This window comes from Hyalella azteca, unplaced genomic scaffold, assembly GCF_000764305.2.
Source record: "Hyalella azteca isolate HAZT.00-mixed unplaced genomic scaffold, Hazt_2.0.2 contig14937, whole genome shotgun sequence".
Classification (NCBI taxonomy): Eukaryota; Metazoa; Arthropoda; class Malacostraca; order Amphipoda; family Hyalellidae; genus Hyalella; species Hyalella azteca.
This window is the reverse complement of record NW_025944803.1, coordinates 7,701-24,303: the sequence shown is the minus strand read 5'-3', so window position 1 is coordinate 24,303 and position 16,603 is coordinate 7,701. Positions and strand designations below refer to the sequence as shown.

General features: G+C 38.7%; 1 protein-coding gene across 1 annotated transcript; it reads left to right on the top strand.

The window, feature by feature from the left end:
• Positions 1–3,553: 3,553 nt before the first annotated feature.
• LOC108673212 lies at positions 3,554–9,767 on the top strand. Its single transcript, XM_018161004.2, has 6 exons — positions 3,554–3,581; positions 4,827–4,919; positions 5,552–5,758; positions 8,193–8,375; positions 8,822–9,032; positions 9,406–9,767. The coding sequence occupies exons 1-5, from the start codon at positions 3,554–3,556 to the stop codon at positions 9,025–9,027; spliced, it is 717 nt and encodes a 238-aa protein (XP_018016493.1). The 3' UTR covers positions 9,028–9,032; positions 9,406–9,767.
• The last annotated feature ends 6,836 nt before the right edge of the window (positions 9,768–16,603 follow it).

Sequence of the window (16,603 nt, the reverse complement as noted above, 5' to 3'; positions counted from 1 at the left end):
CACTCTGCATCAGTCCACTGTAAAGTTTTTCATCAGTCCACATTTACACTGTGCACCAGTCCACCACACAGTTTTTCATCAGTCCACATTTACACTCTGCATCAGTCCACCACACAGTTTTTCATCAGACCACATTTACACTCTGCATCAGTCCACCACACAGTTTTTCTTCAGTCCACATTTACACTCTGCATCAGTCCACAACACAGTTTTTCATCAGTCCACATTTGCACTCTTCATCAGTCCACTGTAAAGTTTTTCATCAGTCCACATTTGCACTCTGCATCAGTCCACTGTAAAGTTTTTCATCAGTCCGCATTTACATTTTTCTCCAGTCCACGTTAACATTTTTCATCAGACCACATTTACATTTTTCATCTGTCAACGTTAACAGTTTCACCAGTCCACTCTGCATCAGTTCACTATACAGTTTTTCATCAGTCCACATTTAAATTTCCATGCGAGCGTTGGCAAGTGCGTTGGCTGCCTCGTCCATCAGTGCAGCTGCAACTCACTAATTGCTGGTTATGTTCCATGGTTCAATAGTGCAGCTAAATGTTATCATACGTCGATCATTTCATCTTTTTAGCTAGAAAATAAAACTTGCTGATTCTATTCTTGTTCGATAAAAACAAAATATAGTTTGAATTTGGTGCACCACAGCAGCAATGAGACTACACAAGTGGCTCCTTTGAAGCTTCATTGTGTCTCATGAATGTCTTCGTTCATAATTTGGAGCGCCTTATATTTGAATAGATCGACATCGAAATCGCGGTACATCAACATGGTCATATTTTTTACTTATATTAATAATGTGATTGCTATAACGGTACATCTGCTTGGTCATATTTCGACTCACAACCACGTTGTAGCTATAATGGCTTTAACGGNAGAAAGCCGTGTTTAAATAAGAATTGTGCGGATTAAATGAAATCTAAGACATTGATAGCCGTAAATCACGAATTAATTACGATATTATTGAAGAATATTGATCTAATAAGCGTATGGTAGAGTTGAGTTCGCCATTATGGATGATACATCAAGACGTCTAGAATTATTTGAGTCTGCCGCTTCAAAAATATTCAGCGATATTCAAAATATATGCCTGAATTTTTGTCAATAAGGAAGTTACTAATTTGTCTTAAACGCAATTGATTTATTATCAACATCATTAATGCGTTTAATTCCAAGACGAGTGCAATATTGTACTAGAATCTCAAGTTATTTTAACGCCAAAGTTCTTGTCGTGGTATTGGCCTGGCAGCCTCAGCTGGTCTGGCAGCTGGCAGCCTTAGTTGTTGTTGTTGTTGTGGTTCCCCGGTCTCATTTTTATAAGAGACCCCCCTCGCGCAGGTACGACACCACCGACAGGGGGTCGCTATCCTGGCTACTTGCAGCTCAGCTTGCCAGTGTGTACATTTTTCGGACGTCGTCAGAAGTACTTTGACGATAAATCAGATGTTAAACTGAAAATGGCCTGCATAAACTTACGAAATAAAAATAGTCACTTTCCGTGTTGCGTACACCCACTCCCTACGTCATATTATAATTTGCGGCACACAGTTCACTTCACCTGTGCACCAACACCTGACTGATCGCTTCGTATCACAGGAGGCGGGAAGTTGCTCTTGCCGGCGGTGGACGACGCACCACCGCCGCATTCTGCTGGTCGACACATTCGTGGTGGGACGCGTGCAGTGGCCTCCACTAGGTCAAGCCCAACGTAGTCAAGTGTCCGGGTGGTGAAGGTTCTTAAAATTATTTCGGAATCCCCGGGAAACCGGGGAATATTCTTCCGAATTTAGTGTATATGTACATGAATTTCGTACGTATGCTATGCCTTTGAAGTGGGAAAGAACAAAAAGTGACAAAGTGTGGCCAGAAAGAGGAAGGAGAAAATGAAATGGTAGGTTGAAACGAAGGTAGGCGCATGACTACGCATTAGGAAGAGACCTGAGAATATGGCGCGATATAAAGGGAAGGAAGAAACCCGTCGGGGCTCTGATTGGTTTTTACACACGAGTGAAATGTCGGTTTTACACACTGAGGCACAGATATATATACAACAGGCGTGTAGGTTATATTGAGGTTGGTAAATGTTTGTGAAAGGAGGTGGATGTCAATTGCGTCATTTTTACATTGACCAACTGCAATTCGAAACGCAATCGCAAATTCTGCCTAGGAATAGTGGGCTTTGTATGAAGGTGGAGAGAGTGTGTGGAGGTTGGTGAATATGTGTACAAGGGTGGAAGCAGAGGATATAATGCGAGCAGTTCGGAGCTTTTGAAAAGCTTGTAATATTTTGTGAAGGTGTTTGCCGAGTAGCTCCGTTAGTTAAACAGCTGCAGGACCAATTTGGTGGATTAGTGATTATGGTGACATGAGGGATTGTACGTGTAACATTTCTGAGCGTGGCAAGTGTGTATCTATGATGAAGCTCAGTATTTATCTCGAATTTTTTTCTAATTTTATTTACAAATGATTTTGATTCAGCAGTAGAGGTTTTGGTAGGGTATATGAGGGATGATTCTATAAAAACTATGAATAGGTTAATTTGATGCTTGACTCGAGATGGTAATGCCTGTATAGTTTTTGTAAATCCGTTGATGGATTTGTCCTTCGGGTGAGTTAGAAGCAAGCCAATTGGACAGATGCGTGCACTTGGAGGGGAGGACCAACGACATTGCCTATTCTGAGGGATGCAGTTGTGTCTGTAAGACAGAGTTTGTGTAAAGGACGGTCAAAGTTTTGTCGGATGATCTTGTATACAAGTCCGGTATGACATTTATGGTCTAAGTTCTTGGTCACATCGCGAAATATAACATCTTTACTGTCTCTGTGATAGATTTGTTACGTGCGTTTCATGTAAATTGCTAGTGCTGTGTGTGTTTCTTCGAATGATTGGTTGTTCTTGAGTTGCATTTTTTCCTGCTCAATTTTTATTTAATTTTTGGTTTATATGCAGTATGGGTAATTAACGGCCAGAGTACGGAAACAGGTATACGTATGAGACTTTTTTTGTACGTGTGGTTCTTGGCCGCGCTTCTGGAGTCAAACTTTGTTGTTGTGCATTGGTGTTTAGTGTGGTGTAAATTAACATTATGATTTGTTCGCATTTTGGTGGGTTGATTTTTACGCGTTACATGTGGAAACGAAGGATTTAATCAATATTTACAATATAATAGTGACAATAACAATTATCCTTATACATTACAAGATAGATTTTAAAGCTGTTTTCACGCAGCATATAATGATAATAATAATCTTGTATTTTTCAACAGTTATTTATCACTTAAAAGTCTTGTGTCAGTTCACATTCAAAATTAAATAATAACGTCCATCCGTCACCATGAAGGCCAAGTTGGTCATTTCCGTCTGTCTCCTCCTGTCGACTTTGGTGAGTAATTAAGGGTGAGGGTCTGGGGAAAATATTCGTTTACTAATTGTAAATTTTATGCATATTGCACCCATGTAGAACAATAATACAAGCTCGTTTTGTTCGTAAGATTTTTTTTGAGGATACATAAAATGTGAAACCTAAAGAAAACGTAAAATGGGGGACTTCAAAAAGTCTCCAACTGGTACGGATCCAAAATAATTATATAATAAAGATTTTCCATTTAAAACAATTATTATTATGCGTTTCAATTACTTTTTTATTTAATTGTTCATATATGTGTTTGATTTTTTTCACCTCTGCCTACAAAAAAACATGTAAATTATATTTTCTCATAATTAAATAGCCTATTAAGTGAAACAATGTTCAGACTGTGAAGGATAAAGATATCCCTTGGCTCCATATTTCCGGCTCTTCCACCGCCTTCAACTTGTAAGTCGTGATGCTAGCAGGTGCGGCACGAGTCCCTGGCCTTACCTAACCCGTGCAAACGTTTGGTTTTATCAGACGCCGTGTAGTTCGGCTGAGGCGTGTCAGCGACCAGACTGCGCTGGCGTCGGACAACAGTTTTTTGAATTATGGAATTAGGCAAAGGAGAAGCTCTCCGATTAGTATTATCGTGATATTCGCTTTACGTAAGCTGTGATAGTCACGTAAATAGATCGGGCAAAGTAAAATTACTTGATATTGTAAAGCACTAGGGCCGTGCTAATATTTGGAATGTTTTGGTAACTTATGCTTAAACGTATTTAGATTACAGTTGGTTATAGGTAATGATGTTAAATAAAATTAATGGTCAGAAAATAGCGAGTTATAATTAAATAGCACATTCAGTTGGTTGCATTAGAGGCTCCTTGTTCACAGTTACGAAATAGACGAACAAAGTTAAAAAGTCAACTTATTTTCTGAATCTCACCTTCACCACAAATAATGCATTGAGTCCCTGATGCTTATTTTCCATGTGAACTCATGCGACTAAATGTTACTCCAAGTTAAATCCCTTCTATCAGTTTTTTCCACTGCATTTCCACACTGGTATTGGCAGTCCGGTTTTTATTTTTATGCTTATGATTGCGTGACAAGTCCTTCGGTCACAAGAGTTTGAGAACTGTTAGTCCGTTTAAGAATGAATAATTAGAAACAGATTATTTGAGAAAGACTGGATAGAGCAAACCTGTCCACCAACCTGTACAGGTATCAGAATTTAAACTATGTATCTACCAAATTACTTCTACAGTAATCACCGTTTATTTATTAGTTTATTTTGTTAATGTTTTTATTAGAAGTAAATTTCTATTTTATTCAGTACTTACATATATCCATATTTTAATTTGGTAACTTGATCTTCTGCAGGGAACCGGCGCTGTTTGGAACAATTTACATTTATCAACTTTATAAAGATACAAACCATATCAAAATCCGTGCCCAGAATTGCCGGCCCCGGAGATCGACTCTTCAGCGCTCGCCTACATCAACTCGTGGCAAACGCCCGGCAACCTGACGTTTGAGGGTGTGATCCAAAGTGAGAATATATATTGTTTAACTTATGAAGCATAATAGTTTTACGAATAATTCCAAACAAATTGATGACAGATACCTTAAAAAATATACTCTGTGCCCTATAAGTGTGGAATTTATCTGCTTTTTTACACGAAAGATATTTTTGCAGAACACTTCGGAGAGTTTGAGGATAAGGTCAAGCAAACAAAAGATATTTACTACCAACATTCAAATCATATTGAAAACTTTTTGCGCATGTTCTACAGTATTCTTTAATCGTAAACAAATCTATATACAAATAGAATCTTAATTGTAAACAAGTCATCTATTTACCAGATAGCGTTAGATTATTTGATGTTATTTGGCCTGATCTTCTATTCCATCGTAGTTGAAAAATGGATTATGATTTCAGGGAAAGTTTCTTCCCAACATAATCGGTTGTCACTGATTCTTCTTAAGTAGAGCACACGTTGTTTTAAACTTATTTAATTACAAAATGAACAAAATCTATCAATGATGTACGTAAGAGACTATATAGGCGATGTAATTTGGCCTTTGCATCATGGGATTCAGGATCCAAATGAAAGTTTATATATTTTTTCTCATATTTCACAAATGTTGAAAAAGTATACTTAAAACTATTTACAATTTCAGGTGACCCTTGCAATCTCATTCGGGGCTTCAAAGTGACGTTAACGAATTCGTCAAAAGGCTATAACGACACCGTGATTGAGGTGCCGAAACAAGACACCTTTCTGGTCCTGGACTGCAAAACGGTTGACGTGTTCCAGACGCTGCGAACGACCGCCTTAACTGTCGACGGAAAAGAGTTAACTCCGAACTTTCCGAGCTTTGATCCAGGTAAACCAAGTTCATGGATCTTGTAAGCTGATAAAAAGTTTGTGATAAATGACTTGTAAAGTGTATAATGTGCAGATTTTAGCTCCTGCAAATTATTGTGGCGTTGTCTAAGTGTAAATACGGAATGAAATACTCATTCACTCAGGGCAGTGGGGAGGGCCATGCGGGGTCCTGGGGCCTAGTTCTAGGCATTGCGGAAATCATTGCATTATCTTCTTAAATTAAATTCTTAAACGGTTAAATCGATCAAAATTAAGACTTGGAATTCTTCAGTGTTTAACTTTTAGTCCTTCGAGTGAATAGATTCGCTGATTCTCAACTCCGACAACATGACCTGCTCCCAGTGAGGATACTTTTCTTGCACGCGTTTGGCTGGCACATGAGTTATGATAATTAATTCAATGAAGCGGATGGCGGCCGTCATCACAACGAGGACCTTTATAGCTTAGCAATATAGTAATTGAATGACCGGCGCGGCGAATTTTATTTAGCCGGATTTCTGTCTGAATAAACTGTCTGGATTTGTCTGTATAATAATATTACTTTTGTGAGAAATAATATCGTGAAACGTCTTGAAACAAATTCTACTCTATCGATTGAACCACGGCAGCATTCGCTCTGCGGTGCCATTCATGACGACAGCGTCTCTCACTCCAAAGAAAGAGGAATTAAAGCAATATTCCTACGACACGTACATACAAACGTGACAGTAATGGCCGAAAGGTTGCGCAAAAAATTAATAAATCTAAAAAAATGAGGAAAATTTCTAGCTTTTGAAAACTATGGCGAGTGGGGGAGAAATTAAGCTTCAATTCAAAGAATTTCTATTTAACAGACGAATGAAACTAGCGAAAATGACGCGAGGCCAACGCGTCAAGCCTGTCGGTAGCACCATGGTTGAATTAATTTCAACCATGGGTAGCACTTCCCCCCTGACCCTCTGCCACCAGCGGTTCCGAAAAGGAGGATGAAGCGCAGTGTCAAATGATAAAATTATGTCAAATGCAAAGCAACTTAAATGTAGTGACAATTTTTAAACTTGGATATTAAATCTAATCTGCGTCAAAAATATAATTAGATAATGACACAGATACATGGGGTAATGATAAATGATTCAACATCTTAGGAGAGAAGAAATTTACTCGAGGTAATGGTATTTGGCAATGATCTCAGTGATGGAGGAGTAAGACTCACTGCTTGGTAAGGCTTTGAGGTAGGAGTACAAGCACTTGAGCTAGTTTGTAAAACGTCAAGGTAGCAATTTGAGTATTTAAGGTAATGGCTACTTGTAAACGACAGTTTAGGTAATAGTTTAGGTAACAGGTAGGTAATAGAACTAACCAAACATGTTTAAATGAAGGGCTCTACCCTAAATATACAAAAGCTAGGTAATAGTATATATTAGGTAACAGTACGAATTAGGTAACAGTACGAATTAGGTAACAGTACGAATTAGGTAACAGTACGAATTAAGTAACAGTACGAATTAGGTAACAGTACGAATTAGGTAACAGTACGAATTAAGTAACAGGACGAATTAGGTAACAGTACGAATTAGGCAACAATGAGAGTTTGGTAATAATCATTTGGGAATTTGGAGTTACCAATCTTCAATTCCAGCGGTAAAATGAAGGTTCTTAAGGAGTAAGTGGAGGAGTTGGTGCCTGATGGGACTCTAAGGGTAACAAAGTAATGCGCGACAATCACCTGCCACCTCAGACGTCCATCGGATCTTTGGCGTGTTGTCATCGTCGCCACATCAGACTTCCACCGCAAACCTAGCTAGCTAGGTCTAGACGCCTGAAAGCGGTAGCGCCGAAGGTAGCAGCGTAGCCAGCCCCGCCATCCCCCTCCGGTCACTCCATCGACTTCCTTATCTCCTCATAGGGATGGGCTTAGAGATGTTCAATGACAAGTGAATCGAGAGTAAAATTCGAAGGTGAATGCTTGGAGGTACCTTGTCATCACCATGCGTTACCAGGGCAGGGATTGACTGTTGTTTTGTCGCAGTCGTATTTTCTTGATGCTGTTGCCGGGCAGATGGTTCTTTTTCTGAATATCGAAATGATTAGTCTGAAGGTGGTAACAGGTTGCCACGATTAATACATTTGATAGTAACTAATTGATGAATCTGGCTCCAAATTCCCAACTGTATTTCAAGCTAAATTATTCAATGAATATGGCCTTACACTATATGGTGTCAACTTTAAACTTAAAGTTAAGGAAAATAGGCTGCTAAGTTGTAACAAAACATACTTCCTAAATATTTGAATCTTGAGAATTAAGGCGCATTTTCAACACTAGCTTCACCCAAACTGCCACATTATATTTGGATATTGAGGCTTATTGTTCAGTTATGTAAACTTGAAGTTAGACATAATTAAGTGTTTCAAACGAATATACATGTTTAATAATGCGTATTTAATACCGACAGTTTCCACTAATGATGACTACAGCAAGATATACGATCGAACTATCCAGTCCTGCTTGTATAGCATGGGAGGTGCTAGCATTTCCAGCTTCAACAACACCGACTTCTGTGCTAGTCGCGGGTTGCGAACTTTCGGAGAGGAGCTCTACCTGAAAAGCCTGGCGGCGCCCGGTGTTCTCAATGAAAGTAAAGAACATTTATGATCCAGAAAAGTTTCATCGAGAAACTAATTATTTTTTAAAATTTATTAGTAATTTAGGGGTTGTGTGCAGACATGTGTCAAAGTTGGTTAATATTGTCTATTGAATATTTAGCAATGAAAGCACTTCGACCATGCAAACAAATTTTGGGTACAATTCCATTAAATTTCGCCACAAAATTAAGCAATCAAGGTTGGTTGAGGTTCTGAAGTCTAGAAACACGTTGTTTCTCCAGCTACCTGTTCGAATGTGAAATTTGGCGTCAGCCTTTCACGTTTTTCCACCGGTTACTTCATTCGGCTAAATGACTTCGAAGTCTCCGTTTGACCGTCTGCTGTCTTGATATATATAGTCTTACAGTGGAATTTTTTCCTCATCGATCGCTTATTTACTGATCCCTACTTTATAAGGAATAATGCGTCATTTGTACAGGCTTTTTGGTCGATCTGAAGTTCTACCCCGCTAGCGGCGAGTGGAAGTGGACCAGCAGCATGAACGTCCTGCCATTCAATGCCAGCCATTGGTGGTCCGGTTATATGCAACCCACGACCAAGTGGTGCGCTACGTACAATCGGGCTACTTTGCAGCTGGCTGACCTTTCGTGTTCTTCAGGCGCTTCTGTCGCTTGTGTTGGCTAACACTGGTGAGCATTCCTCTAAGAGTTGCTCTATAATACGTGCATTTGTTGACTCATCATCGGGTGTGAGTTCTTTATTTTGTTTAATTTATTAATTTCTTATCGCTGGTGGATGAGAAACTGGGCAATGTATGAAATTTTAATGGAAAATTAATTGATCTGGTGAAAATATTGTTCATTTTTGATGCATAACCTATAATAGTTAAACTTTGTGTTGAACAAACTTACGGTTATCGTCAACATATTTCATTTACAAGCTAGCAGATGAGGTAAATGTGTCTCTCACGTTTGTGCTGGGAATATGCATGAAGTCCCAAAAATATCATAACAAATGTTGAGAAAAAAAAGGCATGCAGCTGTTCTTCCATGAATATTGCAGGCCTTCCGCGCACTGGAGACTTGTGGAAATTAGAGGCCATGTGTGTGCACCCAGGCGGCCATGTATGGGTGGCCAGCGATTATCCGCCGGCGTCTCCTCAAGGAAGACGGACATCGCGTCTCTTTGAGTGGTCGTCGCATGTAGCTTACATGGCTCTAAGTCCTCGAATTCTAGTTTAAAAATTTTAAACACTTATTTGTATACTTGACCTGTTCATGTTTAGTCTTTTTGTGACGATTTACCCATTAGATTGCTTTTCTTTTTTTTTTTACTTAATATTTTGGGCAAACTTATGACATCTTGCCCAGGGTAGAGTAATGATACTGAATAAGGGCCATAAAATGAGGCTGTAAATCATCTGAAACGAAGAAAAAAAGTTGAAATTTTGCATATGAAATTCTCATTTTTACATAGAAAAATTCCGTCCAATCAGCATATCAAGGTCTCAGAAGACTTCATCTTTTCATTGAACTAATCGATGGAGAATTGTCTGAAATGTCTAGAATGCATTAAACATAATTAACAAGATTCAACTACCGTCAATGCCGATATCCTTGCGTCCTCATCACAGCACTTCTGTTGCTGGCCATAGTGTCAAAGCAGAGAGTGTTTAAAACTCATCCTCGTGTTCGTTTTTGAATCCTATAAGTAGACCATTAAAGTATCATGGATATCGGCATTACCAAACATAAGATATTGTGAATGTTCTGGGAACATTCCTGTTCCCATAACCATGCCCATAACATTCAAAGCTTGTTGTGGTCTCACACCTGCAACTCTCTGTTTTAATTTTGCTTTGCTTAACAGCCCGGCCTCCTTGCCAGTTATGACCATAAACTATAATGCGCAGAGCTGCGATCGAACCCGCAACTCTCGCCTCCTATCCTAAATCTGAACTGTAACCACTGTCCACTTGACCATATTTGACAAGAACAGGCTTTAGCGGCGTTTCTGGGCGTCCGGCGCTCTGGTTTCAAGCAGCGCAGCACTGGTCTGGCTTTCCGTGTTCCAGCGTTCTAGCTATGAGCTGAGTGTAGCTATTACACTTCTGGGCGTTAGCTACAGTGAATATCCATAAGAGTTAAATTTAATTTTAATACAAAACATGCAAGATAGAATTTACATGCAATATTTCGAGATTCCGCAAAATACATTACGCTATAAAAAATACTGAAAAATAATTTGCTTGCGCTTCATTTTCCGTTTGAATCAGAGACCAAAACCAATTGAATAGAGATAAAGGCACAATAATTTTAAACAGCATAGATTCAACCAGCTAGCAGATGGTCGGTACTAGTTCACCCCACCACAGCTAGCAGATGGACGGTACTAGGTCACCCCACCACAGCTAGCAGATGGACGGTACTAGGTCACCCCACCACAGCTAGCAGATGGTCGGTATTAAGGCATCACTCAAAATGTAGTGGCCAGTGCAATAGAAATGAATCATTTAACAATAGATAAAAGATGCTAAAATAAACGCGTGGTAGTTGGTTCATCGAATTTTGGCTCACCCATCCTTCTTTTCGATTATCATATAACGACATTAAATCGAATTAATGTAAATTTTTCGAACGCATTCAAAATGTTTCCAATGGTTAAATATTCTTTTTGCGACTCCTACCAATTTGGCAGCTTTTGTGCTTAAATTAACACAGGCTAAAATTTTTATCAACGTGTGGTAAATGCATCAGAGTGTGTTGGATATAGTGCATTCCGCTGAAAGCTTGTAACCCGAATGTCCCACATAAATCGAGGAGGTTATTCGCGAGAAGGTCGTACGTCTTAAATGGACCTTTCGCAAACTCCAACTGTCGGTAAGAGGTAGGCATTCGTACGTTCTTTGGAGTAAAATTCTTGTACGCATCTTAAGTTCAAGCTTATTAATTAATGAAATTCGCAATACTCAATGGCCCATGGGTATGATAAAAGCGATGACTTCAGAGAAAAATTTTCATGTATAGTCTGTTTTTCTGAAGTACAATTATTATCTATGATAAAATTATAACATTTTAACAGGTTCCGTGAGGAAAATCTATCATCAGCTCTCAAGTTCTCCATAAATTTGAATTAAGCACACAGCACAAACTACGAATGCACCACAGCATTCATTATATGATAGAATTATTGATCATCCCGTTTCATTGTTATTGATTTATCTTAGTTCATATACATTTTCATTTCATGTATATATCGTGCATTATTCTTTGTAAATTTTTCTTATACATTTTATTGTAATTTTCTTTCTATAGACCGTAGGTCATGGAATACTGGTTGTTTATCCTGTCATGATGGCGCTCTTTGAAATAGCTTAGTAAACGTTCCTAAAGCTCTAGCCTACAAAAAAGTCCTTCACAGTGTATGTACCACATCATATATCCTAGAGTGCGTGTGCCACGTCATCCCTAACAAGATTTAGGGGCATTAGCGAGCCTGAATTTGGGCCGCCTAGGACTCGGGAAGCAAATAAATCAGCTTCTCTATGTCCGCTTCGGCTCTGGGTTCGAAGGGCCGCCTCTGGGCAGCTTGCTAGCTCAGCATTACTCGGCTCGGCCAACCCTTGGGGTGACTGCTGTGGCCAGGCTGCTGGGGTGTCAGGGAGAGGCGGGGTGCGGGGTGACTGCTGTGGCCAGGCTGCTGGGGTTTCATGGAGAGGCGGGGTGCGGGGTGACTGCTGTGGCCAGGCTGCTGGGGTGTCAGGGAGAGGCGGGGTGACTGCTGTAATTATACAACTTTATTCATGATATCTGATTCTTCTTCGTCGGTTGACGTTAGATTTTTCAAGTGAACTTGTATTTGAACGCACTATCATCAATGCAATGTTAATTAAGTAATAATCTTCGCTGGCTACTCTTTATTTCTGGCTGGATGATTTTGATTTACGTTTCCATGCGTTTTTGTTTCAGGTATTTACGTTTACGTTAGATTTTACGTTACGTTAGATTTACGTTTCCATGCGTTTTTGTTTCAGGTATATGGCCTTGGAGAATTAGGTGCAATTATAAAAAATTGCATTATGCCGCTAAATGTCGTACTCAGTTGGCTCTGGCATGGCATACAAAATCAACCGGCCATATACTTCACTTACCGGCCTTCCATACTCCTTATACTTCGCATTGTTATGTAACCAAAATGGCAGCCACGATACAACAAAAACTGAAAATGTGATAGGCTTCTACAGCGTGCATTTTGATATATAATTAATTAATTGAGTGGTATAGCTTGCATATTTTAATATATATTAGTTTTTTCGTTGATAAGTGAAAATTTATAAGTTTCTAGTCAACCAAGTTTCTAGTCAACCAAAAAAGTCCTTACGTGGAACCATATCTTTTAATGAGACATATTGTATTAATTGCATGAATTGACTTGATATGGAATTTGCTGTGCCGCGCCAGCAAACAGCTACTGAAGAATCGTCAAGAATATCATGCATCATTTTCCTTCACAATTCTTTTCCTTTAATCAAGAATTTTAAAGCATAGAAAATTCCGATTAATACGCGATGCCGTGAATTTATTTGACATTTTCTCTTTCTTAAATTCTTTTGGAATTAAATGAAATCTCAGGACTCAACTCCGTAGACTAAATGGCACCAGCAAGAAGTCTCCACTGTCAGTGCACAGAAAATTTTTATTGTAAAAAATACCTATTGCTTTGGTAATCACTGTGCTTGAAAAAACTACATTTGCTTCGATGGTTCTATTTAACTAAATGTTATTATATACCGCAAAATATTGACACAATTGTACATGCATTGTTTCTATATTTACAGATTAGAGCAGGGCAAAATCCCAAAATTGTTTTTGAAAAGCAATCCTAAAAAATATTCTCTGAGCGCTGGGATCTGAAAATAGGAAAACTCAAAGGCTCGGCTTTCGTCGAGTTTAGATCAAAACAAATATAAAGATTATTTATTATGCCTGACAAGACAAAAACTTCCTTCCATTATGTCGAATATTTCTGCTTCAAAACAATTACAATTACTTTGTTGAGTGGCAAATTTCCTTCTCGTTCATGAAGAAACATGTTGAAATTAAAGGAAGCACTAATGCGGGCTTATATGTTGCATCATTCAGTCACGTTATGGGCATGTGGCCAACGATGCCACGAGTTTGTATACCTTGTATAACACAACTAGTTCGTATATATTTTGTAGCGAGAAACACCTCAGCGAAGTAGAAAGGTAGCGTGCCGACTTTTCAGTGTTCTCTCTTATTGCCTTAGAATGCAAGGGCTACTGAGTGACGCCTTAGTCGAGCTCTAAACTCCCTTGGGTTGAGAGATGGGGGTGAAATGAAATCAACGTGAACTTTCTTCGTTATATCCTGATGATCTTCAAGTAGGGTACACTAGTCTTCAAGCAAAGGCACGTGAATTATTAAATTAGAGTTGATACTTGTTATCCTTCGTTGACTCCGAGGACTCTAAAAGGCAGAATTATAAGCTCGAGGTTATTATTATTCCGAAATGTTGGAGTTTTTCTCTGTTTTAATGGCACAGCGCTGTATTAGAAATAGCTGGCCAGTTATTTTCTTGCTGGTCTGTCCGGCTAAAATTGTCCGGTCCGGTTTCGGCTTTGACTCTTAATTATGTGAGCTTCTTACCATGATTATTCTTAAAGTATATCAACAGTAGCTTTAAAAAGAGTAAAGAACAACCGCCGCAATATCACGTAAGTTGAGAATCGGAAATTTTAAACTAAAATGGTTATTATTAATACATACTTTTATCGTAATATTATATTTCAGCTCCGAGCAGTAAAATATTAGGAGCAGAAATTCAGACATTTATTATTACGCGACGTGAACGATGGCAACTTTGGTGATTGGATTTTAATGTCGATGTCATGTCACGGTAAAATTTTCTCGAGTCAAAAAGACCAAGTATAATATGAAGCAAGATGTTGAATGTCTTGCGTGTCACGCCATTGATTATCACTTCCTTGTAAAATTCATGCTGAAATTGTCCCGAAACTTTTCAAATTACCTATAGTAATCATTATACCTGGTAGTGATGGCTAACAAAAGCTTGCATATGCAGAACAGTTATTCAGGCCGTGTATTTTACGCATTAAATAAAATACTTTTTCGGCACGCGTCCCCGCCCAGAACCTGCCGTCCAGAAGGCGAGCGTCAGCGTCGGAGCGAGGCTGGGGTGGCGGACAGCCTCGAGTCTTGCGGACATCAGAGTGTGGTGGACATTAGAGTCTAGTGGACATCAGAGTGTGGTGGACATTATAGTCGAGTGGTCATTTGAGTCGGGTGGACATCAAAGTCTGGCGGACATTATAGTCTAGTGGACATCAGAGTGTGGCGGACATTAAAATCGAGTGATCATTTGAGTCAAGGGAACATTGGAGTTGAGCGGTCATTAGAGCCGAGTGGTCACTTGAATCGAGTGGACATTAAAGTCTGGTGGACATTAAATTTTAGTGGACATTAGAGTTGAGTGGAAATTTGAGTCTAGTGGACATGAGAGTCCAGTAGACGTTCTAGTTTCGTTTACGTTTTATAGATTAGAAAATTATGGGCAAGCAAAATTCTATGAAAATTTAGCATATATTTTTATTGAAAACGTTTCGAAGTTCAGATCCATTGTCGATTCAAAATTCTAGAATGCAGATACATTCAGTAGTTATCAAAATAAAAATAAAAAAACACAAGTTAAAACCTAATCGATAAGTAAGATATAAAGTAAACAAATGAAACTGCTTAACCTATCTCTTTATAGTTGCAAGTGGATAAGATCCAAATGCTGAATTTAAACTAGATCTCTGTTTTCAATAAACTACGATTCTAAATACGCAAATTGGAAGCACCGGAAGATGAAGTTAAAACCTTGAGAGATTTGCTAAATTTTTGAGGAACTTCTTTGTTTTACAATTTCCACTGAATTTGCTATTCAAGCAAACGAATGACATCAAGTTTTGGATAAATTCTAACGAAATGGGTGCGCGTTGTGGTTTACAGCTGCTGTCCTTGACTGCAAACGCAAAACTCGTTAATCGTTATGAACACAAATGACTTCTGGAAATTCTGAACCTGTCAGTTTCATTAAGAATAAAATATTATTGAATTTATCAGTGAACTACTAACCTCTAATTCCTACAGAATAGACCAAACTTTAGTACAGAAATATTTCATCACATACTTGCTCTTCGTTTGCTTGTAAATTAACACGTGAATAGAGCAAAGATGTCCGTAAAATATCGCTCAGTAAAGTTGTTGCTGTTGATGTCCGTGCTGGGGCACGCGTCCGGAGATCAGGTGGCGCAACTCTTTTCTAAGGTGAGACAGAGCCTAGCACCGTTAGAAATTAGACGAAACCGAGTAGAATCATGACTTCTCATGTTATATGCTTACTTTTGTTGAGGGATTACTCCGTTTCTATGTTCATGCTCTCTAAATCTCCGTCACGCAGGTTAAGATCATATTGAAATGCACCGAGTTTTCACAGTTGTATTCCACTGATCTTATCTGTAAAAGGTGTTGTGCACTTGTAGTTTCCAACAGCAGGAAACCTATGCAAGGAATGAAATCAACCATGTAAATACACAAAACTTGAAGTCCTGAAGGCTCTAAACTAAAAATCGAAAATGTGCTATTACTAAAACTTCACTTCTTTGTAATATTTCTTAACACTATTCATAGTTCTTGTCAAGATAGAGTACTCCACATTTTTCAGCATTACATTGCAGCTACAATCTATCAGATAACTCAGACAACTAGGCTATCAAGATCATCTTGTAACTGCACTGTGCGTGACCTACTTAAAGTCATATTCGGTAAAAGGCTATTAAGTACTTCATCATTGTCCGAGGTACTGTTTAGTCAAAGAATCTATACACAACCCCTATAAGAAGTCTATCCTTGCCTTTCATAGAAAGTTCGCACCACACTGATTTTTTAGCTGATTGGTGCTATACAGATAACTCAAATTGTTGACCCCTATAAAGAGTTCTTAGCCGCAACGCTAAACCTCTGTTGCACAGCTCTTCGCATAAGTTGTGAAAATAATCACAACCTGACAGCTGAAAATAATAGTTTGTGGAAAAACAGTTTGTCTAGAATAGGGGTGTCTAAAGCCACCACTATAATTCACAATTCACACTCCTATTTCTATTTACTTGACTTATTTTAATCACATATCTTTTGACTACCGTGACTGAGGACTTACGGTCGGCGTCATCAAAGAT